This window comes from Onychomys torridus, chromosome 16 (genome assembly GCF_903995425.1).
Source record: "Onychomys torridus chromosome 16, mOncTor1.1, whole genome shotgun sequence".
Taxonomy (NCBI): domain Eukaryota; kingdom Metazoa; phylum Chordata; class Mammalia; order Rodentia; family Cricetidae; genus Onychomys; species Onychomys torridus.
Window position 1 is genome coordinate 41,897,730 of NC_050458.1, and position 24,725 is coordinate 41,922,454.

The 24,725-nt window shown below is 47.3% G+C and overlaps 1 protein-coding gene across 7 annotated transcripts in view; it reads right to left on the minus strand.

Moving 5' to 3' along the window:
* Positions 1 to 24,725, minus strand: part of Arhgap39 (Rho GTPase activating protein 39) — a 114,204-nt gene that overhangs the window by 9,840 nt on the left and 79,639 nt on the right. For 4 of the 7 annotated variants that reach the window (XM_036208500.1, XM_036208497.1, XM_036208499.1 and 1 more), the window contains 3 exons: positions 16,265 to 16,348; positions 4,231 to 5,584; positions 2,806 to 3,367 (listed from right to left, as the gene is read on the minus strand). In XM_036208500.1, the coding sequence (XP_036064393.1) occupies positions 2,806 to 3,367; positions 4,231 to 5,584; positions 16,265 to 16,348 (2,000 nt within the window). Of the gene's footprint in view, positions 1 to 2,805; positions 3,368 to 4,230; positions 5,585 to 16,264; positions 16,349 to 17,471; positions 17,556 to 24,725 lie in introns of all 7 variants that reach the window. The other 3 variants (XM_036208494.1, XM_036208498.1, XM_036208493.1) reach the window with 1 other exon arrangement.

Consider the following 24,725-nt stretch of genomic DNA (forward strand, 5'->3'; position numbering starts at 1 on the left):
CTCTCTCTCTCTCTCTCTTTCTTTCTTTCTTTCTTTTTTGGTTTTTCGAGACAGGGTTTCTCTGTGTAGCTTTGTGCCTTTCCTGGAACTCGCTTTGTAGACCAGGCTGGCCTCGAACTCACAGAGATCCACCAGCCTCTGCCTCCGAGTGCTGGGATTACAGGTGTGCGCCACCACCACCTGGTATCTTGTTTTTGGGATTGTGTCTTGCCATGTAGCTTTTAACTATGTTAGAGTTATTGTGTTGACCTTAAATTTATGATTCTCCTGCCTCAGCCTTCCAAGAGCTGAAATTACAGGCATCTACCACCATAGACGGCTTTTCACCATCTTTAGCTAGACACTGGAAAGTCTTTCTTAAAATTATGGAGTTATGGGGCTGGAGAGGTGGCTCAGAGTTTAGGAGAGCTGGCTGCTCTTCCAGAGGGCCCAGGTTCAATTCCCAGCACCCACATGGCAGCTCACAACTGTCTGTAACTCCAGTTCTAGGAGATCCAGCATAGATCACACAGACATACACATAGGCAAAATACCAATGCACATAAAATAAAAATAAACAAGCCAGGTGGTGGTGGCGGCGGCGGTGGCGGCGCACGCCTGTAATCCCAGCACTTGGGAGGCAGAGGCAGGTGGATCTCTGTGAGTTCCAGGCCAGCCTGGTCTACAAAGCTAGTCCAGGACAGGCTCCAAAGTTACAGAGAAACCCTGTCTCAAAAAACCAAAAAAAAAAAAAAAAAAAAAAGAAAAGAAAAAAGAAAAAAGAAACAAATTACTTAAAAATATATGGAGCAGCAGTCTGGTAGTGGTGGCGCATGCCTTTAATCCCAGTACTTGGGAGGCACAGGCATGCAAATCTGAGTTCAAGGCCAGCCTGGTCTACATAGTGAGTTCCAGGATGGCAAGGGCTACACAGAGAAACACTGTCTCAAACACACAAACAAATAAACAACAAAACAAAAGAAATTCAATTCTGTCTCTGCCTCCTGAGTGCTGGCATTATAGGTGCCTGCCTAGGACCCCATGTTCTTGAACAATGCTGTTTAGGCCTGTTGAAAAAGAGATGACCAGCTTGTATGTAGAGGCCTCTTCTGGGCTCCAGGCCAAGCAAAGCTCTACAGAGGCTTACTTGAAGCAACCCAGGGATGGAGATGAAGGTTTTGACAGTGAGAGCAGCCCAGGCCCCACAGCCTAGATGCAAGCCATCTGTTGGCTGCTTATCATTTAGAGTCCAGAGGTAAGGCTTTATGGGCCTTAAATGGGGTGCTGCCAAGCCACAGACCCCAGGCTAAATCCATTTCCTTCTTTTGTGTAAGTCAGGACAGTACAGGTCTAACACACTGGGAAAGAGGCATCTGTATGAAGGGTTGCATCCCAGGAGGTCCTACAGAATTAGCCCAGTTACATTCTTCCTGGCTAGCTGACCTAGGGATTCCTGGGCCTCTGGCCACCTCCCAATCTTCATTTGCTCACTATGTCACTCAGGTTCCCTGTTTATGTGGGCCTCATACTGCACTAGGAAGTGAAGACACATCGTCATAACCTAGAGCTCAAATTGATAGGCCCTTAAAAGAGGACAAGGAAGTGACCTAGGAGGTAAACAAAACACAGCTCCCAGGAGGACCAAAGACTGGGGTTCTTGAGTTCCCCACCAAAGCCTATGGTAGTCCCAAGCTGCTTGGAACCTGGTTTTAGTCCTCAGTGTAATATGGGAACATAGACCATGTGCCAGGCTACACATCAGCCAGTACCTATTCCAAAAAGAGCATGCCTGGGCCAGAAATCACACAGATTCTGAAATTTCACTCACAACTGGCTGAGGTAATGCATGGTGCCTATGCTTTGCACACCTTCTCCAGGAGGCTGCTCAAGCCATGCAGTTTCTGCCCTGTCATTGCGTGTACACATTAACCCCACAGCATTATGAAACTGCTTTCCCCATACCTGCTGGGGACAAAGCCTAGAGGCCCTGAACAGTACCTCAGTTTCTAGCCCAAGACAGACTCTTTTCCTCCCAAGGAGTAATGTACAGTACTATGTGATTTAGTTTGCAAGCATGTGTGTGTGAGCATGTGGGTGTACGTCTAGACGTCAGGTCTGTGGCTACATTACATAGGCACGGAACAACCGCTGAGGCGGAAGATGACCACACAGCTACCTATGTTCTGCCATGAGGCCGCTCCAGCTAGCCCAGGGCTCAGACCAACTACCCAGCTGATACAACTATGGCAATCTCTGGGGACCTTGTACTTGGCTCCAGGCAGCCACGGGCAAGCAGGAGATCTGTGATAGTACCACCTTCTGCCCTCACAGGGCAACTCAGCTCATAATGGCAACTAGCTGGTTGAACTCACAGACTTATGTGATGGGCATGTGGGCTGGAGCTTGGTGGCTCATCTTGGTCACTATGCTCTTCCTTGCTTAGGCCACTGGCCTAGACACTAAACAGAAGATGGCCTGAGCCTCTCCAGGCATCTTCTCTAACAACAGGATAACAAAACCAAGTGTAGTAAGGGTGCAGGAGCTTGACAATGCCTGCCCGTAGCCATGGTAGGTTTGGAGCAGAGTGGATATACAAGGCTCCATGTCCTATTTCTGCCAGGCTTGCCTGGGCTCTCCTCAGAGTTCAGGCAGGATTCTCTGAGGATGCCCACAAAGCAGAGGAAAAGGGGTCTGGGGTCTTCCAGGGGACTGTATATCTTCTTGGAACTGGCCGGTGTTACCCAGCATGGCTAGGAGCCCTTCCATAGCCCCTACCTCACCAACAGCAAAGCTGGGGTGCTGAGGGTCCCACATGCTGGGCCTTACCTTTGGTGTCATTAACGGGGTCCATATGCCGGTAGATATAGCCCTCTAGGTAGGAGTGGAACTTGGGGGTAGGTGGGAAGAAGGCCAGGCAGATGGCCATGAGCTCCCAGCCACGGGCCAGGCTCTCCAGGCGGAAGTTCTCTGTGGTTTGCCGGCAGAGCTGGATGTACAGCTCATCCCGTAGGCCCTGTGCACTCCAGCCTTTGGTGGCAATCTCCAGGGCCACGTGCAGTGGGTCTGCCTTGGCCCGTCTGTCGCCCATGTACATTTGGATTAGCTTGAAGATTTCACAGGCCTCTTTCTTCACATGCCGGTCACTGGTCACGATCATGGGTTTCTTGATGGACTCGCTGCTCCAGGCCAGCATGTTGGCTATGGACACCTTTCGCCGGAAGAGACCCTGGGTGTGCTTGTTGAAGTGCTTGGAGGCCCAGTTCTCGATGTCTGTCTCGGAGGAGGGCTTCCGCAGTGTGAATGTGGGGAAGACACAGCTGGAGCTGGGCACTGCACTGCGGTTCTGCCGGCTGCTCTCAAACTGCGCGCAGGCACCAAGGTCCTCAGACTGGGAAGGACAAATGGGACTGGGCCATCAGAGGGTGGGTGGGCAGGCAAATAGGCCCAGCAGGACTAGAGCCCTAAGAGGTGTGAGCCAGCCAGGTGAGTCAGCTTGCCCAGCAGACATGACCAAGAGGCTGAGGATAGAGCAACAGCCTTGGTCTTTGTTCTCAGGAAACCTGGCTGTGGGTGAGGGAGGTACAGGACACCTGAGATGGGTTACCATCTTGACACCTTTAAGGACGGCTAGCATCCACCTCCTACAGGCAAAGCTACTAAGCTACCAGCCCCATTCCTACCTCTGCCCGACCCTGTGACCCTAGTGCTGGAGGACCTGGCTCTTTTATCACTTGTCTGGGGCTTGACCCTGTGGGTCCCTCCCTTGGCCTGTATAACCAGAGCCCATCCTCTTAGTAAGGGTAGCTTTGTCCCTGGTTATTCTGTTTCCCACAGCCTCAGAAGTCATAAGGGGACCCAAGACAGCTGATGCTCAGAAATTACTGAAGTCGTCCCCAGTGGGTAGAGATAAACCTGTAACACCATCTTGAGGAGGCCTCTGGGTTCTAACTACACCCTCTGTAGGCTCTGGTGCTGCGAGGCAGGAGCAGAAGACCAGCATGGATAATGGAGTCAGTCAGAAACAGGATCGAGAATATCAGTGCCAGGATTCCAGAGGGCAGAGCTGTGGAACTATGCCCGCAAGCCTTGTGTGGCGTCCTACAGTTGTACCCTCACTGACAACTGGTCACAGGGCCTTAGACTCAGGTTCTAAAACCTCCAAAGGTCACACCCATGCCATGGATTCTGCCCTGTGATGACCTGACGGTTGGTGGGCCCCGAGATCCCATCCACCCTACCCTGTGCCCTCACCTGTGAGGGGTGGAGGTAAGGCTCCGGTGAGGCCAGGTTGGTCTGCACAGAGATGCTTTTTTCCAGCAGGATCTGGGGGAAGCCCAGCTTCTCGAAGGTGCTCCGCTTCCAGTGTTTGCTGTCCTGCTGCGCCAACGCCTCATCCTCACTGAACGCTCGCACCACAGGCCCAGGCATGGGCAGTGGAACAGCGCCATCGCTCTCATACCCTGAGCCATCTTGCTGGGAGTCCCAGCTGCCCCTCTGCTTCATGTGGAAATGGGCTTGCTGTGCTTCCCAGGCCAGCCGGGCCTGGGCCAGGAAGGGCTCAGGTGTGCCTCGCACTAGGTCTGTCTCAGCCTTGACTGGGGTCAGGCTGGACCTGCATGGAGAACGTTCTTCCGTCAGAGGTTGCTCTCCTAGCAGGTCTCCAGGACCATCAATGGAAGAGGTACTAGGGACTTGGCACAGAGAGGGCTTTCTGTTCTTCCTCTTACGAGTGCCTGGGGAGTAGCCTGTGGAAGACATGGTGTCCTGCTGACTGGACCAGGACATGGCATCCTCCTGGGCTTGGGGCAGTGGTGTGGGTGGTTGGCTCGGGCGTGACTCGGGCCCTTCCATGGTGCTATAGTCTCCAGACCTGACCCCTAGGCGCTGGTCTCTCAGCAGGCAGGGGCTAGGCTGCAGGGAGTAGGTGCCACCACCTGGGTTGGGTGCATACTTGTGCCTGGGCCCAGCTCTAAGCTTGGGGCTGGAGCCTGCCTGCTCCACATACACCAGCTGCCGTACATACTCCTTGCCTACAGGACTATATTCCAGGCTCAGAAAGCGCTCTGGGCACTTCTGCTTGGTGCGCATCAGCTGTTGGCAGGGTGACGTTGGGGTCTGTTTAGTAGTTTGCAGGAATGGGTGGGGCTTTCGGCCTGGTGACCTCTGTGGTGAGCCAGTCTGGTAGGGGCTGTTGGCTTCAAACTGCACATCCATGGGGGGTTCATCATAAATGGGGGCTTGGTATTCTACTGGAGGTTCCTCATAGAGTGGGGGCTCATAGCCATAGCGTGGGGAGGAAGGCTGTGAGTCACTGGAGGGCTTTCGGGGTTGCATCAACAATGGTGAACAGTTTCCCGAGAGCTCAGCCCTCCTTAGAAAGGGTGAGGGCCGCCTCTCCGGAAAGAAGACAGTGCCATCAGTGTCAGGGACAAAGGTCTGCAGGCTGGGGGAGTGTTGGCTGCCAGAGGGTCTGCGGTGATGCGCCCCCAGCTGGCTCTCTGAGGGATAGCCATTGCCTTGGGGAGTGAGGAAGCTGGGTTCACGGTCAGCAACCTTGATGAGCATGCGTTCCTTGTTACCAGAGTTCCATCGCAGTGAGGAGGTCCTGTGTGGAGAGCGACACCCAGTTATTGGCAGGGTTAAGTCCAGCCCCACCATCCAGCCTGAGAGTTTCCCAGCATCTTCCACATTTTTAGGGCCTTTTGGAACGATCTTGTGCTCTTTCTAGAGGTCTTCCACCTCAGAGCTGTTTCTTGCTCAGTCTACTACCAGGCAGAGAGCTGCTTCTGGAGCTGCCAGTCAATGGCTCAGGTATCAGAAGAGCCCAGCACTGTACCATACATATGAGCACCACAGGCCCCGTTTCGATAGAAGGCTCCTGTGATTTTCCCTTGCTTTGGTCCCGATCACCACTTCCACTTGGACAGAAACATACTTGTTTCCCTTGGCTCCCTTCCTGTATCAGGTCAAGGGCACTCACAAAGTCACAATGCTTCAATTCTGGTCCCTCACCAGCGAGGTCACTCTGGTGAAGTGGGGGGCACTGCCCCTAGGGACATCAGACACAAGGCTCACCTCTGTCCTGTCCCACAGGCCTGAGGTCAGGAAGGGCCCTGCATCTCATGGCTATGCTTCAAGCAGCAAGAAGCTGGACCTAGAACAGTGCTCCATGAAAGAGGTTCCTGTTCTTCCCCCAGACTGCTGAGGTGTGACTCTCTGACCAGGATTCCGCACCTTTTGATTTTGGCTGGATAATCTTGCATGGTTTTTTGAAAACTAGCTATTGTGATTTCAAATATCACATTTATGTTATTTCTTCTCTTCTGGAACTCCATTTACAATTCACTATGCACCACACAGTTTTCACGAGATCTAATCTCTCACCTCTCCATCCTTCAGAGTTTCTTCTCCTCTGTCTTCTATTTACTAGTGCTTGTTCAACTATGCTGTCTGCTTGTTTAGAAAGGCTGTGAGGCTATGTCTGTTTGAATTTGAGATCCTCCTGCCTCCGCCTCAAGTGCTGAGGTTAGAGGTGTATGCTACTACACTCATCTTAATCTATTTGTTTATGTGTATGGGTGCTTTGTCTGCGAAGTTATCAGTACAACATGCACATGCAGTGCCTGTTGGGGCCAAAAGAGGGCAGCAAATCCCTACTACTGGAGTTAAAGACCCTTGTAAGCCACCATATAGGCAGAGAATTGAACCCTGATCCTTGGGAATAGCAGCAGTCTCAAGATTAATCTGCTTAAAAACCACCATTTTGGAGCTAGAGAGATGGCTCAGTGGTTAAAAGCAGTGGCTGCACTGCCAAAGGACCCGGATTAAATTCCTACTGCCCACATGGCAGCTCACAACTGTCTGTAACACTAGTTCCAGGGGATTCACTGCCTTCTGGTCTCTGCAGGCATCAACCATATATATGCTGCAGATACTTGCATGCAGGCAAAACACTAAACTAGAAAAACAAAACTGTTTTTGTTCATTCAGGGTACTATAACAAAGTGCTGAAGGCTGGTTGGATTAAAAACAGATATTTTTTAGGCTGGGTGTGAGAGTGCACATAATATCCATCCATTCACCAGCCAAATCCCAGCACTTGGAAGCCAGCCTGTTCTATACAGTGAGGTTCTGTCTTGAAAAATAAAGGAAAATGCAGTAAGTATGGAGATGTGGCCAATGAAAAGTGCTTGCTTACATACATATAGTTCTAGGTGTGACTCCCAGCAACTCTCCCCCAACAAATGCAGCAAACGAAATCTGTGACATCAGACATGCATCTATACACCTGAAACTTTTTTAAAATTTTTATTTCATGTGCACAGGTGTTTTGCCTGCATGTATATCTGTGTGCATGTACATTCATGTCTGAGGAGGCCAGAAGAGAGAATTGGATCTCCTGGACCTGAAGTTATAGACAGTTGTGAGATTCCATGTTGGTGCTGGGAATTGAACCCAGGTCCTCTGGAAAAAGAGCAGTTCTCAACCACTGAGTTGCCTCTTCAACCCCTGATGTGTTTTTGACTGGCTTAAATCTTAGTAATTTACCACCACCACCACCACCACCACCATCATTTTGAAACAGGATCTCTTTGTAGCCCTGCTTGTCTTGGATTTGCTGTGCAGACTATACTATAGCCTGGCCTCAAACTCACAGAGATCTGCCTGTTTCTGCCTCTGCCTCCTTTATGCTGGGATCAAAGGTGTGAGCCCCTATGTCTGGCTTTTCATAGTTTCTTTAGGCACATCTTTGAATGTTTTGTTCCTTGATATCCAGGATAAGTTAACCTCTTCCTGGGGCAGACTAGTAGTAAGGAGTAGTTAGACTGGTGGTAAATCTTCAACCTAGAACGCTGAAGTGTTCTTACTAGATGAAGACCCCGATGACAGTCAGTGTGTAAGGAAACTTACACAGTGAGGTGACCCTACCGTTTTCTGTCCTGACACAATTTTCTCCCTCCTTCCTCCTCGCCTTTCTGCTTCTGAGTTAAGATCTCATGTAGCCAAGGCTGGCCTCAAACTTGCTATGTAGATGAAAAGATACGGAACTCTTGATCATCCCGCTTCTACCTCCTAGGTGCTGAGATTACAGGCCTGTTCCACTGTACCCAACTTGTTATTAAAATTCAAGAAGTGGTTAAGGACCTTGAAAGCAGGATAGTCCCACATGTACTATCCATCCATTTAACTGCCTGATACACATGACCCTCTCTCTTTCAAATGTCTGAAGAGCGACAACAGGTGGCGCCAGTCCCCACAGTCACTTCTTCAATCACCCTCAACAGCTCTTCATTTCCTGAGCTACTTTCCTTTGCCAAAGAGTTGACGCAGAGATCAGTCACACAGGATTTCTGAGAAAGGTGACTTAAGTGTCTAGGTCTGTTCCAGCTTATTCCGGGGAACCGACATGTGTTAATGAAGCACTCAGCGCTGGCACACAAATCAGGCCTGGGTGAGACTGCCCTCTTTGGCCCAGACCTGTGCATGCACATTTCCTCAGGATGCTCAGTCACCTGCTGTACAAATCAGCTGCTGGAGGCGCTGCCTCCACCCCTCCTCAGTGAAGCGGTGTGAACAGTGTGAACGTGGTGTTTGCCTCCCCTTTCCTGCTCCCCGTTTTAGGAAAGAAAAGGAGGAACATCACAACCCCCAGCCCTCCCATGAATCTACCTGACTTTATGATTGTCATTTCATATCTTGTACATATGCATTATTATTCATTAAAGTCATTTTCTGGTAACTCCAAAATGTATACATGGTCTGTTTATTATTTTAAGTATTTTGTTTATTTTTGAGTGTTTTGCCTGCATTTATACATATATATATATATATATATATATATATATATATATATATATATATATATATGTATGTGTAGTACCTGTGGAGGTCAGACAAGGTTGTCAGATTCCCTATAACTGGAGTTCTGAGCTGCCATATGGGTTCTCCTGACTCTCTGCAAGAGAAGCAAGTGCTCTGAAGTGCTAAGACATCTCTCCAGCCTCTTTTATTTTATTCTAACTATGTTTTCTAGTTTTATTTTGAGATTTTCATCTGAGTACTGTATTTACATGGTTTTCACTCCTCACTCCCCGCTAACCTGTGCTCCCAGATTCATGACCTGGTTTTCAATTATTGTTGCACACACATATGCACACACCCTGCTAAGTCCATTTATTGTTGTTCATACTCATATGTCTTCAGGGCTGACCATTTGGGACTGGATTACCTCTCAGGGAGCTTGCTTAGAAGACTAAGTCTCCCTTTCCCAGCAGCAATCAACTGCCTGTAGTTCTTTGTGCTGGTTGGTTTTTTTTGTTTGTTTTTTGTTTTTGTTTTGTTTTTTGAGACAGGGTTTCTCTGTGTAGTTTTGGTGCCTTTCCTGGAACTCACTCTGTAAACCAGACTGGCCTTGAACTCATAGAGATCCGCCTGGCTTTGCCTCCCGAGTGCTGGGATTAAAGGCGTGTGCCACTACCACCTGGCTGTTTTTTTGTTTTTGTTTTTTTGTCATTTGGTCACAAACTAGGTTCATGTGGGAAGAGGGAAGGAACATCAATTGAGAAAATGTCTCCATTAGACTGGCTGGTAGGCAAGTCTGTGAAGACATTTTCTTGATTAATGACTGATGTAGGGAGCCCAGCCCACTGCAGGCAGGGTCAAAGTCAACCCTGGGCAGGTAATTAATTCTGGGAGCCCGGGGAGCAAGCCAGTAAGCACTGCTCTCAATGGCCTCTGCTTCAGTTCCTGCTTTTAGGTTCCTGCCTTGACTTCCCTTCACGGTGGACTGTTATTGGGATGTGCAAGTCAAATAAATCCTGTTTTCCCCAAGTTGTTTTTGTCATAGCATTTAATCACAGCATTAGAAGGCAAACTAAGACACTTTCCATCTTGGGCTGTAACCTATGAGAGTTCTCCATCCATGCTGGCTGTCAGCTGGTGTTGTCACTGTGCAGGTCTTGTTTAGACAGACATAATGTTGAGCTTTCACGGGTGCAAAGACACTCACAGCAGACATCCTGGGTCCTCTGGCTCTTACAATCTTACTGTCTCCTGTCATGTTCTTGAGCCTTAGGTTTAGGGACTGTATTGGAGATTGCAGATACATCTATTAGGGTTGGGCACCCTACAGTTAGTTGTTCTTTTTGCATTTTGACTGGTTATAAATTTCTGTAATAGTCTCCAAATCTACTGAAAAAAAGAAGTTTTTTTGCAGGGTGTGGTGGCACATGCCTTTAATTCCAGGCAGGAGGATCTCTGTGAGTTCATGGTCTACATAGTGAGGTTCAGGCCAGCAGGGGCTACAAGGTGAAACTCTTCTTTGATGAGGGATGAGGGCTACACCTCCGTGTGTGCACACAGTGAGTGTACAGAAATTACACTGGTTTACAAAGGTGGCACTGATAGCTTTCCCTGTAGGGTCCCTGACCTTACCAGCTCAGGCAGTTGGCCAGGTTAACAGTACCAGGCATGAATTCCCTACTGTTGAGCAGGCCTTCTGTCTAATTAGATGGCTGCTGGTTACCCCTAAGATATAAGGTTCAACTATTATACTACTGGGGATATATTGTCAGGCTTGGCAGCTGGGTAGGATTACTTGTTTTTTTCCCTTGGCAGATTGCACAGCGCTTCTGGATGAGAGATAGTCATCAGGAAGGAGGCTTCGATGTTAGTTTCAGATCCATTCTTCTAAGCCCAGTATCCTCCTTGGGCCTGAGCTAACTGAGGCTGGGCTTGAGCAATGGGGATGGCCTATGCACTGGTTACCCTCTCCTCCTGGCACTGCAGAAATCTGAGAGAGAGCACCGGCTCTGTCCTCTAGTACTAGGAGCTACTCAAAGACTGTCAGTCGTGGTGGCTTGGCAGAGAGGCACAGTGAGCATCTCCAAAGCCAGTCCCCAGATCTCACTGCTCAGGACACCTCTGCTGACTCCTGAGTACTCTGGAGATTTGGCTGAGCTTCTACAGCTGTCCTCGGGTAAAAGTCAGTCTAAGGAAAGTTAGTGTCTTATGGAAGGGGATGTCCAAGCATCTGCAAGCCATCTGTTCTGGTTCTGTCCTGTGATTCTGGGTTCATATGGATAAGACCACACCTACCAGCAGAGGCAGGCTGTTGTAGAATATTATCTTAAGGTGTGTTACATTTGCTTATGCTCTGGAACCTTTGTTAAATGATGCAAAGATGTGCTGCATTCTTTTATGTTGCCGTTATTTAACTGTGTGAAGCTGTGTTACTGTGCCTGTCTAAAACACCTGATGGTCTAATAAAGAGCTTAGTGGCCAATAGTGAGGCAGAAGAAAGGATAGGCAGAGCTGGCAGGCAGAGAGGATAGTTAGAAGAAGTCTGGGAGAAGAAAGAAGAAGGAGCAAAAGGAGGAGAGGATGCTGGGGACCAGCCACCCAGCTGGCACAAGCCACCGAGTGAGAGTGAGAGTAAGATGACAGAAGTAAGAAAGGAGAAAGCCCACAGGCAGAAGGTAGACGGGGTAAGTTAAGAAAAGCTGGCAAGAAACAAGCCAAGCTAAGGCCGGGCATTTATAATTAAGAATAAGCCTCTGTATGTGATTTCTTTGGGAGCTGGGTGGCACCCCCCAAAAGAGTGAAAACAATTATATTTTGGTGTTCCAACATGGGGCCGTAGAAAACTGAATAACACAGGTGAAGAGGGACTTTGGCCACTCAAGAGGGCCAGACACAAGCCCACTCACAAAATCATGATCCAACTCTGTGGCTGTCCGCTTTGGCCAAATGAGATCTCAGGACTGACTGGCTCAGGAAAGGCTCCCATTCCTGTGGTTTCTGCTCTGAGTTTCCAGAGACAGGAACAAGTGGCAGGAGAATCATGGGTAGAAGAAAGGTCTGTGGGTTGATAATGCATTCTGTCTTGATCACTGGTTGGCCAAGATGTCAGAGAACAAACAGGCAATGTGTGGGTCTGCCTTCCACCAGGTAGGCAGTGCTATGTGCACTGCGCCAAAGAACCTCCTTGGAGTCTAGATGCATCCTCAGTATAAGCCCAAGTGCCATGCAGGACCATGTCACAGACGGAAGAGGCCTCCTTTAGAAAACAGACCATACTGGATCTCAGATACTTTAGTCCTGTCCCCAGGCCTCACCAAATCTACAACTTCATGGTCACATGAAGCTGGAGCACTCCTAAGCTGAGCCCATTTGGGCCTTTCTGCAGTCACATGCTTTGACCCTCCTCAGTCCTGGGCCTTGCATCATGACCAGCCAGTACATCATGATGCTAAACCACCTCCTGACTTTGCCTTCACGTCCTTGGGGCTACTTGAGCACCCCAATGTCTCTGCTGCACACAGCCCTGCTTAGGGCTTCACAGGATGTCTGTGGCCTCCCCACACAACATTCCCAGTGTCCACCTGAGCTTAGCTAACCTCCACATTTGTGGCACAGATGAACTCTGGCCTTTCTTCCACTTTACCTCTTGCCTAGCTCCAGCGATAACTCCGTTGAGTGCAGCACCTTGGCTCAGGTGCCCTGACTACACAGCATAAAACCAAAGCTGAAAGAGCTTCCTTAGGATGGCCTAAATGGATATGGCAGTATGAAGCCCAGAGGGAGTAGGGAGCAGCTACAAGTGCAGCAGCCTGTGACCCCTAGACCTCATGCTGCGATTTCCGAGGTAAAATCTGGCACCAAAGTTTGTAACTATGAAGAAAACCCAGGTCTGAAAACAACACCACTGACCAGGCCTCCTCTTTTCCAGCATGGGTTAGCCACCAGGGATTCCACTGCTGTCTTGGTGCAGGCCTCCGGGAGCACCTGGACTTCCCTGCTGAGGGCTTAGCCCTGCCTTTGGCCCTCAAAAGGAGAGCCCTGCTCCTAGGCAGGTTTCTTCTCTGCAGACCTCAGTGTTTCTGCCACTTCTACACCTGTAATTACAGTTTCTCTACCCCAAAGCCTGAATTCCCCGTGTTCCCATCTGTTCTTTCTTTCTTTTCTTTCTTTTTTCTTTTTGCCAGAGCTGAGGACCAAACCCAGGGCCTTGCATTTGCTAGGCAAGTGCTCTACCACTGAGCTAAATCCCCAACCCCGTTCCCATCTTTTCAATGCCCATTCTTGAATGCCCATGCTGTGAATGGGTATTGGCCTGCAAGATGCCATTCCTTCACACTGCCCCCACATTCTGCTACCTTTCCTTTCTAGATCATTTTTAGAACTGCTGTTTCTCTCTCCCTGTGTTCCCCTCTCTGTGACTTCTCTTCATAGGAAATCCAAAGCTGGCCGGGCGGTGGTGGTAGCGCACGCCTTTGATCCCAGCACTCGGGAGGCAGAGGCAGGCGGATCTCTGTGAGTTCGAGGCCAGCCTGGTCTACCAAGTGAGTTCCAGGAAAGGCACAAAGCTACACAGGGAAACCCTGTCTCGAAAAACAAAAACAAAAACAAAAACAAAAAAAAAAAAAAAGAAAGAAAAAGAAAAAGAAAAAGAAAAGAAAGAAACCCAAAGCTGGTCCCAAGATGAAGATCAGAAAGACAAGAAGCACAGACTGAGGTGCTAAGCAGTAGGGCAATGGCACACATTGGGCACTTCTAACGGCAACTGCTATTCCCGGGCCAGGAGCAAGCTAGCAAGCTTTCTGTACCAGGAAGCAGAAAACACTGTATTCACGTTCTCTTGAACTGTGGGCAGCTTCATTGCCTGGGGGTTGGTCGACTCTGGCCTCCTTCATAATTTGTTTCACAAGTGCCTGGATTTCTCGCCATTCCAGGCTGTGCTGATCTGCACTGTGCAGGACAGCTTGTGAGAGGAAGTACTGGGCTCCCTCAGGCACAAGGCAGGGACTCTCAGGCCAGGGGCAGTCCACTGGCTCCTGTCACCTACAGCAACCCTTGCTGCAGGTGCCCAGGTTTGGCGCCAGTTGGTTCTGCTCTCTCACTGCCCAGCCATGCGGGGTGACGCTTTGTCCTGGAGGAAACCTTTCTTGGGGAACTCACTATCCAAGAATCGTTTGTAACTTCTAGAACTGAGTGACTCTGCCCATACCTGTGTGTTGTATAGGCTCTAAGGACAGCAAATTCCCTGTCTCTGGAGCCACGATGATCAGATGAGGATATCATCTGCTCTGGAAGCACACAGGCTGCATCTCAGCAGAGAGGATCAAGTGCATCTCTGGATGAGCTCTGACCCTTTTTCTAGTCTTCTTAAGAGGTATTCAGTCACCCAAGTCACAGAGATCCCACTAAAGCAGACCTCTGGCTCTAGGGCTCTTGCAAAAACACCAATATCCTCTTGTGATCCCACCTCTTCTCCAGATGTCACTGGTGTTTGTGCCACGGTCTCAGTGACAGGACAACAATAACAGAATAGGTGTTGAGTGTGGTTTTTCTTTGATGGCATTCATGATTATCCCATCACGGTCTTGGAGTAGAGAAACAATGGCTTGGCAGCCACAGCAATGGAGTAAGTAGAACAATGCAGTGATAGGTTGATATATGGCAAAGGTACCCTTTTTTGTGGGGGGATAGGGTCTCATGTCCATAACAGGACTATTAATAATCCCTAGTAGGAGGAAAGGGGAGGGTCACAGGACTCTGTCCTGGAATCCCAACCATCCTTCTCGTTGCTCTTTTCTGTTTGCCCCTCCTACTGCAAAGGATCTTAGGAAATGTTAGAATATACAGGATGTGTCACGGGCTCAATGATGTCATCATTCATGACGAGGTAGGGCTTTGCAGTGATGCCCATGTTCTGGGTATCTTATACTCCTGTAAGTAAGCCCACTAAACTCACATGTTCACTCAATTAGATTTGGGTGGACTCATTCCCAGGGTCTGGACAGATGGAAAAGCAATACAAGGGGAAGGCTGGGTTGCCTTGTGTGAAGGAGCCTCCAGCCCGTACCTGAGACCAGACGATCTCCCCTGCTGAGGGACAGGACACTTTCCAGGCTGTATCCTGATACATCAGTAGCCTGGGCTGGTCATTGGAATGCAGCAGAGCCCAGAGAGTCCTCCTGATTTAGAAATGTAGCTGTTGGCTGTGCTCTCCAGGTCTACCTAGGAGACCATACGGGGTTCTGAAAGGAACCTCCAATGATATCATTGCTAGCAGGAAAGGGGTGACTGTCAAAGGCGATGAGAAATGCAACACAGACAGTAGCTACTACACGGCTGGAGACCTGGGCAAACAGCTTGAGGACTTGGAGGAGGGCCTTTAGGCCTTTGCAGAGGCTGGTCATGTCAGCTAGTGTGGTTGATGCGTTTTTATAGGGTCAGAGTAGCTGAACTGCTAACGTGGGGACTGATGGGTGGAAGGACCCCTGAGTGGGCTTGCTTCTCCCATCTGCCACCCATACCTAAGATACCCAGAAAGGCCTAGAGAGCCTCGTCCATCTACCGGGACTTGTGGCTGTAAGGGGTACCTGCTTCCCTGAAAGCACTACTGGTATTTATTTGCAGAGGATGATGGGCACGTTACTAATGAAGCAGCCCCCTGATTTTGAGGGGTTCCCTGGGGGTGGCAGGGTTGTGGCAGTACTTGCCAACCAAAGGCTGGATGGGCGCATCTGCCATAAAGAGCGCAGCTCTTTGGCCCACTACAGTGTGGCCAGAGCTGAGATGTGATTTGTCCCCATGCAGATAAGTATCTACCGCACTGCCGATGGGAAAATGAAGCCCAGGGAGACCTGGAACACTGTAGTGATATGGATACATTAAGGACCAGGGCAGACTGATTCTCCACACCTGTGTCTACTTAGGAAATGAATCAACGGGTTAAACTCTCAAGGCCTCTCAAGTTGTTCAACTTCCTCCCCAGTACCCACGCTGTTCCTGGTGCTCTGTGATAAGGACCTGACCACCCTCAGGTATAATATGCTACTTTATGCCCTACATGTCCCACAGAAAAACAGTCACCAACAAAGAAGGCTATAGGTGGCTGCTACCTTTCTGTTTGAGGACTTGGGGCCGAGAAGCTAGAAGCTGCTTCCTCCCTATGACGACCTTGGGTCTCCTGACTGGGCCTGGCAAGTGTTCTCAAGTATGTGACCAGTATTGCCCGGGGGTGGAACACACATTAAGGATCCCTCACACTTCATCCTTCTGCTGTAGGCTGAGGAGAGCACCAATGGAATTCCCAGTGAGGTTAGGCCAATTCTGAGTGTCCTCTGCCCACACCCACGGTGCTGGTGGACTTTACAGCCTCTTCTGGTGCTCCTATTACATCTTGCTCAACCAGACTCTGCTCCAGCTGTTTTATTGCCAGCCCACCCAGGAACACTCAGCTCAGCGGACAGGTGTGTCCAACATCAGACAGGTCTACCTGTAGTGAAGGAGCTGGCCGTCAGCACTGTAGTCCCGGTAAACTTCATAGTCCTTCTCCAGGAGCACACCCGGCGGTGAACAACTAAACATAGCAGAATGAAACAGAGGTGAGTGTAAGTGCAGGACTGCCAGCTCACAGAGCTGCCCCTCCCTCCCCGGAGATGATGTGAGTGTAAGTGCAGGACTTCCAGCTCACAGAGCTGCCCCTCCCTCCCCGGAGATGAGGTGAGTGTAAGTGCAGGACTTCCAGCTCACAGAGCTGTCCCTCCCTCCCCGGAGATGATGTGAGTGTAAGTGCAGGACTTCCAGCTCACAGAGCTGCCCCTCCCTCCCCGGAGATGAGGTGAGCGTAAGTGCAGGACTTCCAGCTCACAGAGCTGCCCCTCCCTCCCCGGGGACGAGCTGAGTGGCACTTCATGTGTTCCTTCCCTTCTCTTAGTTTAGAGACAGGTTCTCACGCTGCAGCCTGGCACTCAGAGATCCATCTGCTTCTGCCTTCTGAGTGCTGGGATTACAAGCCTGCACCACACACTCCTATGTTCCTTTCTACAGTCTAAGCAAGAATTTTCTTCTGCCCTATATCCATCTCTTCTGAGTAAGAACGGCCACAGCGGCTTGCCTAGAGGCCACGACACCAGCCCTGTCCTAGAATGGGACTAATCCCAGAGATAGGATTGGAGAGAGTTTCAACCAGGAATGACAGACAACCAGGGGAAACATGCTACAGAGACTTTGCAGGGTACCATGATTGTCTGACAGCAGGCATGAAGACATCTGAGAGATATCTGAAGCGGATGACTAAACAGGTGATTCCCCCTGTCAGCTATCCAAAGGGAGGTGATCAAACTAATACCCACTTGTGATTAAGACGAGCCTTTAGTAGTCTAGAAGAAGGAACTTATTTATTCTGATCAAGATTATCTATACTAAACTCTAGGCTTTCATAACACTCAGTAACAAAAGGCTGAAAGCAGACCCACTAGAGTCAACATAGTGACGTGGATTCTTGCCACCAGTATGTACTACGGCTTTGGAAGGCTAGCCAACACAGGAAGTAGAGGGGGATTGGCTGATTTAGTGTCTGGACGAAAGACAAAATTCATCATTAGGCATCAAGTCTTTGTTGTTTGTTGAGACGGGGCCTCCCCATGTAGCCCTGACTTGTCTGGAACTTGCTATGTGGCCCAGGCTGGCCTCGAACTCACTGAGCAGCTTTTGCCTCTGCATCCCAAGTGCTGGAATTAAATGTGTGCACCACCACACCCAGTCCAGGTGTCAGTCTTGAAAAGCTAAAACGATCAAACAAAAAGTTACTGGTAATATTAATGGAGACTTGTAATCTAGCTTTCACTTAAAAAAGCTAAAGAATAAGGGGCTGGAGAGATGGCTCAGCAGTAAAGAGCACTGACTGCCCTTCCAGAGGACCCAGGGGTTCAATTCCCAGCACACACATAGCAGCCCACAACTTTCTGTAACTACAATTCCAGGGGATCTGGCGTCATCACATAAACATACATGCAGGCAAAGCACCAATGCACATAAAATAAAAACATTATTTTTAAAAAGTTGAAGAATAGCATTATTAGGAAAATACTTATTACATATAATCATGAATAGCTAAATTATAGAAGGATAAAAAAAATATCCTGATGTCTTTTTAGACCTGTACTCCATTCACACACATCTCATTCATCACTCAAATCACACTGCAGCCTGGATTTGAATGAAGACATGGCTTAATTTCCTTGTATGCTTCCTTGAATCTAGGCAAGACACTAGATTTCTGAACTAACAATGCTGGAGAATTTTCATCCCACCAAACAGAACTAACACTCCACTTTTAGTGCTCTCCATTTTGACCCCGAAGATCCATCTGTGAACATCTGAAGACAGAGATAAAGCATCACTAAGATTACTTATATCCATCCTGGGTGGGAGTGTGAATTCCTCAAGATGGGCTGTAAGATGCTAGACTACCAGTGTAGAATTATAGTTGTAAGATGGGTCTGGTCTCTCTTTCAGATTCATTACATTCCAAAACAAAAAACAAAAAGCAAAAAACAAACAAACAAACAAACAAAAAAAAACAAAACACCCTTCCTTTATTGTATTCAATCATGTGCCTTAAACTATCCTCATAGAGCTCAGTAGAGACCTATGAAGAGGTCCTTCCATCTGAGAAGGCCCACTGCCATTTTGTCTTCACAGACTCCTCCTGGTTCAAGGTTCTGAAACAAGACCTCTCTACCTGGGCTATCAAACAGTTACACAGGGCTGGTCTGTAGTCAGGCTTTACTTCCTTAAGCACATACCCACCTGTGGCTTTTCTGCTTTTTGTTTTGTTTTGTTTTGTTTTTGTAGACAGGGTTTCTCTGTGTAGCCCTGGCTGTCCTGGAACTCACTCTGTAGACCAGGCTGGCCTCCAACTCAGAGAGATCCGCCTGCCTCTGCCTCCCAAGTGCTGGGATTAAAGGCATGCGCCACCACCACCCAGCAGTACACACACACACACACACACACACACACACACACACACACACACATATTTTGGCTTTTCAACTGACTGTTTGGCAACCAAGTGTACTTACATGATAGCAAGAGTAGAAGTTAACAGTGAAGCTCAACGGCAGCTCACAAGTACAGGCCCTGGGTTCAGTCTCAAGCATTATTCCACCGAAGCTCCACATTTATCTGGGCTTAATGGTTTATGCTTGTAACTTCAACAACTGGGAGGCTGGGGTTCAAGGTAAGTCTGGGATAAGCATTAAGACTCTCTTCATAAGTGGGGCAGTGGTGGCACATGCCACTCCAAAAACCAAAAAGACCCTCCTCATAAACAAATATAAGGGCAAATCTAGCCAAAATGGCAAGCTCCAAGTTATCAGGAGATGCTGTTTCAAAACCATAAGCCAAAGAGTACTAGACAAAGACACCTGAAGTTAACTGTGGCCTCCATAAGCACACACATAGACAGGCATACACACTGCCTAACACACACACACACAAAGTAAAAGTATTGAAAAAAATGTTAAAATAGCTAAGAGAAAATATTCAGAGTACAGAAGGAGACCTCAAGGGCACACCACATAAAGATGGGGGCACAAAGCTCCCTGTCTAAACAATGCAGCACAGGGAGAGCACAGATGCTGAAACTCACCAACCAATACATATGCTATGTTTTGTTCACACCAACTCACATTGAAATATGGCTCCAACCTAAGGAAAGGAAAAGTCTTGAAGAGGGATGAGGCAATGTGACCCCCGCCATGAGGGCACTGCTGAGTTTCTGTGGGGGTAGAGTGCTCTTAAGAGATCTGTGAGAGCAAGGCATTGCAGGGTAGAGCAGCTCCTTTGTCTCTCATGCCTTCACTTTACCATGAACCAAAATAAGCCAGTCTCCTCTATGAATCACCCTGCTAAAAATACCTTACTATGGGAGCGGAAAATGGCCTGAGGCAACATAGAAGAATTTAGTCAACAGCAATAGAAAATTAGGAAGACAGCAAGTATTCCAGAAAGAAGTCCTATGTCTAAAAGTCCAGAAAGCACACTGTTTACGGTGAGAATGTAAAGGCTAAAATGTCATACAATGCATGATCTCTGCCTCCTCAGCATATCCTTCAGATGTGTGCCATTACATCTGGCAGAATACTGTACAATATTTCAAAAACTGCAAGAATATGTACCTGAAAATCAGTAAGAGATGACACTAGGGTGTTTTATCTTTGCTTCTGGATGGACATGTATTTCAAAAGACTGAATGAATGAGTAGCAATTATTAACAAAAGCTGGCAGTCAATATCTTCCAATATAGAATTATGATATATAGTAGAAAGCTAGAAAATAATAAATGAAATATGTAAACATAACTCTAGGATACCTATGTTTATATCTGTTTCAGGCAGGGTATCCATCCTGTTATGTCTGGCTGGTCACCAAATGTCACAAGACCTTTCAGAGCATGGGACGCAGTCATCAGCCCGCCTGCAGGTTCCCCAAGCTCACTGCTGTGTCACACAGTGGCAGGGCACACTGGGCACAGCACGATGTGTGTGTCCTCCTCCTAGGCTCATGCCCTCCTCTCCCCGGAGACACGTGGAAAAGCCATTTCACCTGCCTGCTACTCTACTTCAGTATTCCAGAGGACTCCATGTTTCTGAAGGCTGCTTCTAACATTGGCTCACACAACTAGGGGCACCCAGGACCTTTAGGGCTGATGCTCCTTCTACATCCCACCTCCAGCCACTAGTGCCTAGGCAGGAGGAGTCAATGTCAACCTATCCTCTCCACCTTTGCCAAAGGTTGGAACACATCTCATATCCTCATTAATCACCGATGCCAGGTTGGCCCTGAGTTGGGGCAGGGACACAAGCGGGTCCTACTGCATGGGGAGTCTGCTAAATAACAAACCGGACCCTCAGGCATCCACAGGGTTAAGACAGGGGCAGCAAAGGTCAGCAGAGAGGGAGGTTTCAGCGGAGAGTAGAACAGGAGTGGGAGAGGAGCCTGTCATAGTCTAGGAAATGCAGCCTTATAGTGAGGCTGACAGGAGTTCAAGCCACATCTGGGGCCTCTATGTTGGCTATTAAAAAAAATGGCTGCAGTTTAAATCAGGAGTCAAGAAATTACAGCCAGTTTTAGTCTGCTTCCTATTTTTATAAGGCCGTGAGCTAAGAATGGGTTTTATATGTTTTAAATGATGGAAAATACTTCATGGTGTGGAAATTGCATGGTATTCAAATTTCTTAGCACAATGACTTACTCCTATACTGTATGTGGATGCATCTGTACTAAACAGCAGAGCTGAGCAGTCAAGAGAGAGACTCAGCATGGTTCTTATAACCCATGTATTGCTCAATGGCAGAAAATCACAATGATGCAGTTATAGCTTAACAGCATTAGTATCTCATCATGATGTTTTATTATGTTTTAATATCAGAAAATATTTATAACATCAAAGCAATAAAAGAAAAATGGACCCTAAACGTCATGTTCTTGAGCACAGTAAACTGGGTTGGATGGTTAACACCATGTTTATGACAGTGACATGCCGCAGCGCTAAGAGAACAAGTTAGCATTACTGAGCACATGTCACAACAATCTCAACTTATATAATGCTCCCAGGGACTTTAAAAGGAAGGAGAAACCTCAAGATGGACTATCTCATTATAGCATATTTACTGGACAAAAAAAGATCACCATTAGAAGAAAGAAAATTCTCAGTTTCTCTGTCTTCCATGTGCACGCGTGTATAAGACCAGAGGTTGACATTGTGTCTTGCTGGATTGCCTTCCACCTTATAGTCTGAGACAGGGTTTCTCACCAAGGCCAGTGTGCATCACTTAGATAGAATGAATGATCAGAGAGTTCTACCATCTTCATCTCCACGGCACTAGGGGACAGGTATATTTGACTATGCCCATAGTTTTTATGTAGGTGCTAAGAATCTGAATTCAGGTCCTCATGCCTGGAAGGCAGGCACTTACCTACTAAGCCACCTCCCCAGCCTGAGGGGCTCACTTAGTTAAGCAAGGAAAGCTGATTCACTAATGATGAATAATTAAATTGTATTGACTGCAGCAGCCCAAACAGTATGTCCAGATACAATAAATGTGCCAAAGACTACTAGTCTTTGGCACAGTTTCTTCTATAGGTAAGGTCCACAAGAGACATAGAGCTACTGACACTGATCAATTTATCATGAGTCAGAGCTAAGCTTAAATAATAAGAAACTGCCCCATAAACTGTTTATGTAGAGAGCTGCAGCAGAGACTGGTCAAATGAGCCCAGTCCACCAGTTCTCAATGTGATAAAATACCAGACGTAACAGGAGGAGAGGGCTATTGGCTCATGACGTCAAGTTCTGCCTGTCCATTGTGTCTGGGCTATGGTAAGACAGAGCACAACATCTGAAAGGAGGCAAGGGATGGAAGGAGACATGTGCAAGGACCAGGAACAAGATATACACTTCAAAGCTGGTCAGTGGTGGCGCACACCTTTAATCCCAACACTCTCGTGAGTTTGAAGCCAACCTGGGCTACAGAGTGAGTTCCAGGAAAGGTGCAAAGCTACACAGGGAAACCCTGTCTTGAAAAAAAAAAAAAAAAAGAAAGAAAAGAAAAAGAAAAAAGAAGATATATGATCAAGGAGAGACTCTCAGTGACGTAGGACTTTAGACAGGCGCGCCTCCATTACTCCATTAAATTGTGATTTCATTACTGGATTAATGCCCTCAGTGCCCTTGTAATCTAATTATCTGTCAACACCACCACTAGGTGGGGACAAAGCCTTCAACACATGAGCCTTTTAGGAGAGACACGTCATACCCCAAAACACAGATAAACCACTAATTAAGCACAACCAGAAGTAAAAACTGCCAAAATGTGTTGCAAGTAATAATGCTAAGAGTAAGTGTGTATTAGAGACTTAGGAGACCAATTAATAAGACCTGAGAACATGTAGGCTCATGTAGAGATAGAAGCCCACAGTTATTATACTTTTCAGTAGAAGGACTCTGCAGAAAAAAAATTGAATCTATCATGAACTATGGAAATAACAGTGTCAACAACAGATTTCACTCATGCTCATGGACCTTGCTTTAAATAATTCCACTAAGATCTTCTTCTTTTTTTTGTTAGAAATAAGAGCTAAGTATTCCTTTTTTTTTTTTTTTTTTTCCCAAGCTAAGTATTCTTGACATGCCCTACCACACAGCATGCTAAAAGCTTGGAAGGAGTAAAATTATATTATGATTTCTTTTTAGACTAAGAGAAAACATAGAAATTTTCTGAATGAGAAAAAGTTTTCAGTTATATAGCCTAGACTAGCCTCAAACTTGTGATTCTCCTGCCTCAGACTCTCAAATACTGATATTAGAGATGTGTACCATCACACCTAGTATAGTATTACTGATGTTTCTTTCTTTCCTTTTTTTTTTCTTGAGGGAGGGTTTCTCTGTGTAGTTTTGGTGCCTGTCCCGGACCTTGCTCTGTAGACCAGGCTGGCCTTGAACTCACAGAGAGATCCACCTGCTTCTGTCTCCCCAGTACTGGGATTAAAGGAGTGCCCACCACCACCTGCTTTGCTAATGTTTCTTTCTTTTTTACATTATTTTATTTTATAATTAATTTGATTTTACATATCAGTTGTTATTGTTTCTTAGTGAATTAAGTCTACCGTGGCAGCTCACAACAGTCTAAAATTGTAGTCCCATGGGATCCAATGCCCTTTTCTAGTGTGCAGATATACATACAAAGTACCCATATTCATAAAATACATAAATACATCTTTAAAAACTGAAAGAGGGGGGCTGGAGAGATAACTCAGAGGTTAAGAGCACGGACTGTTCTTCCAGAGGTCATGAGTTCAATTCCCAGCAACCACATGGTGGCTCACAACCATCTGTAATGAGATCTAGTGCCCTCTTCTGGCCTGCAGGCATACATGCTGTGTACATAATAAATAAATAAATCTAAAAAAAAAAAAAAAGAAAAACCTGAAAGAGATCATCATTACAGCTATATCTCAAGAGCATTTAAAGGATAATATGGGATGGTGTGAACTGTTCTTTCACTCACAGATTTGGTAACAACGTGAAATGAACCAAATCCTTGAAAGATACAATCTCCCAAGACTCCACAAAAAGAATTAAGCCTACAATCCCAGGGCAAACAGTGCTTACATATGAAACACATTGCAGCAGTCACTTCAAGGATGACTGATGTCTCAACCATGACAACCTCTAGCTGCTTTATTTCCCAAGCTGTCAAAATAAAAAGAGGTGTGATCCCATTCCAACACACATCTGTAGCAGATAAAACTGCAAGATTTTCAGACAAAATGCAAAGGAAATTAGTTTTAAAATCCATGTAATTAGTGTGACTGAGAAGAGCCTATCTAAGCCTCATTCAGGTGCCACTGATCTCCATGGCGTGCTAAAAGAAAAGCACCAGCTGGGTGTGGCAGCTCATGCCTGTAATTCTAGCAACTGGGAAGATGAGGCAGGAAGACTGCCATTAGTTGGAGACCACATTGGGCGGCATAGTAAGTTCTGTGTTAGCCTGCACTATAGTATGAGACCCAGGCTCAAATAAAAAACAATAACAAATAAAAAATTAATATCAAGGGAAGACTCTAACAGAGCTTGATATTGCCACCTGAACGATGGCTATGCTCAGTTCAAATTGTACATGCATGGACAGATCTCTCTACTTGGCAACACCCATCTGTGTGAAGAAGCAAAAATTTTGTCATAATTCACAACATAGGACGCTTGCCATTGGCTTTCTTTTGCCATTTTTTTTTTTTTTGTTTGTTTGTTTTGTTTTTTAAGACAGAGTTTCTCCGTGTAGTTTGGTTCCTGTCCTGGATCTTGCTCTGTAGACCAGGCTGGCCTCGAACTCACAGAGATCCGCCTGGCTCTGCCTCCTGAGTGCTGGGATTAAAGGTGTGTGCCACCA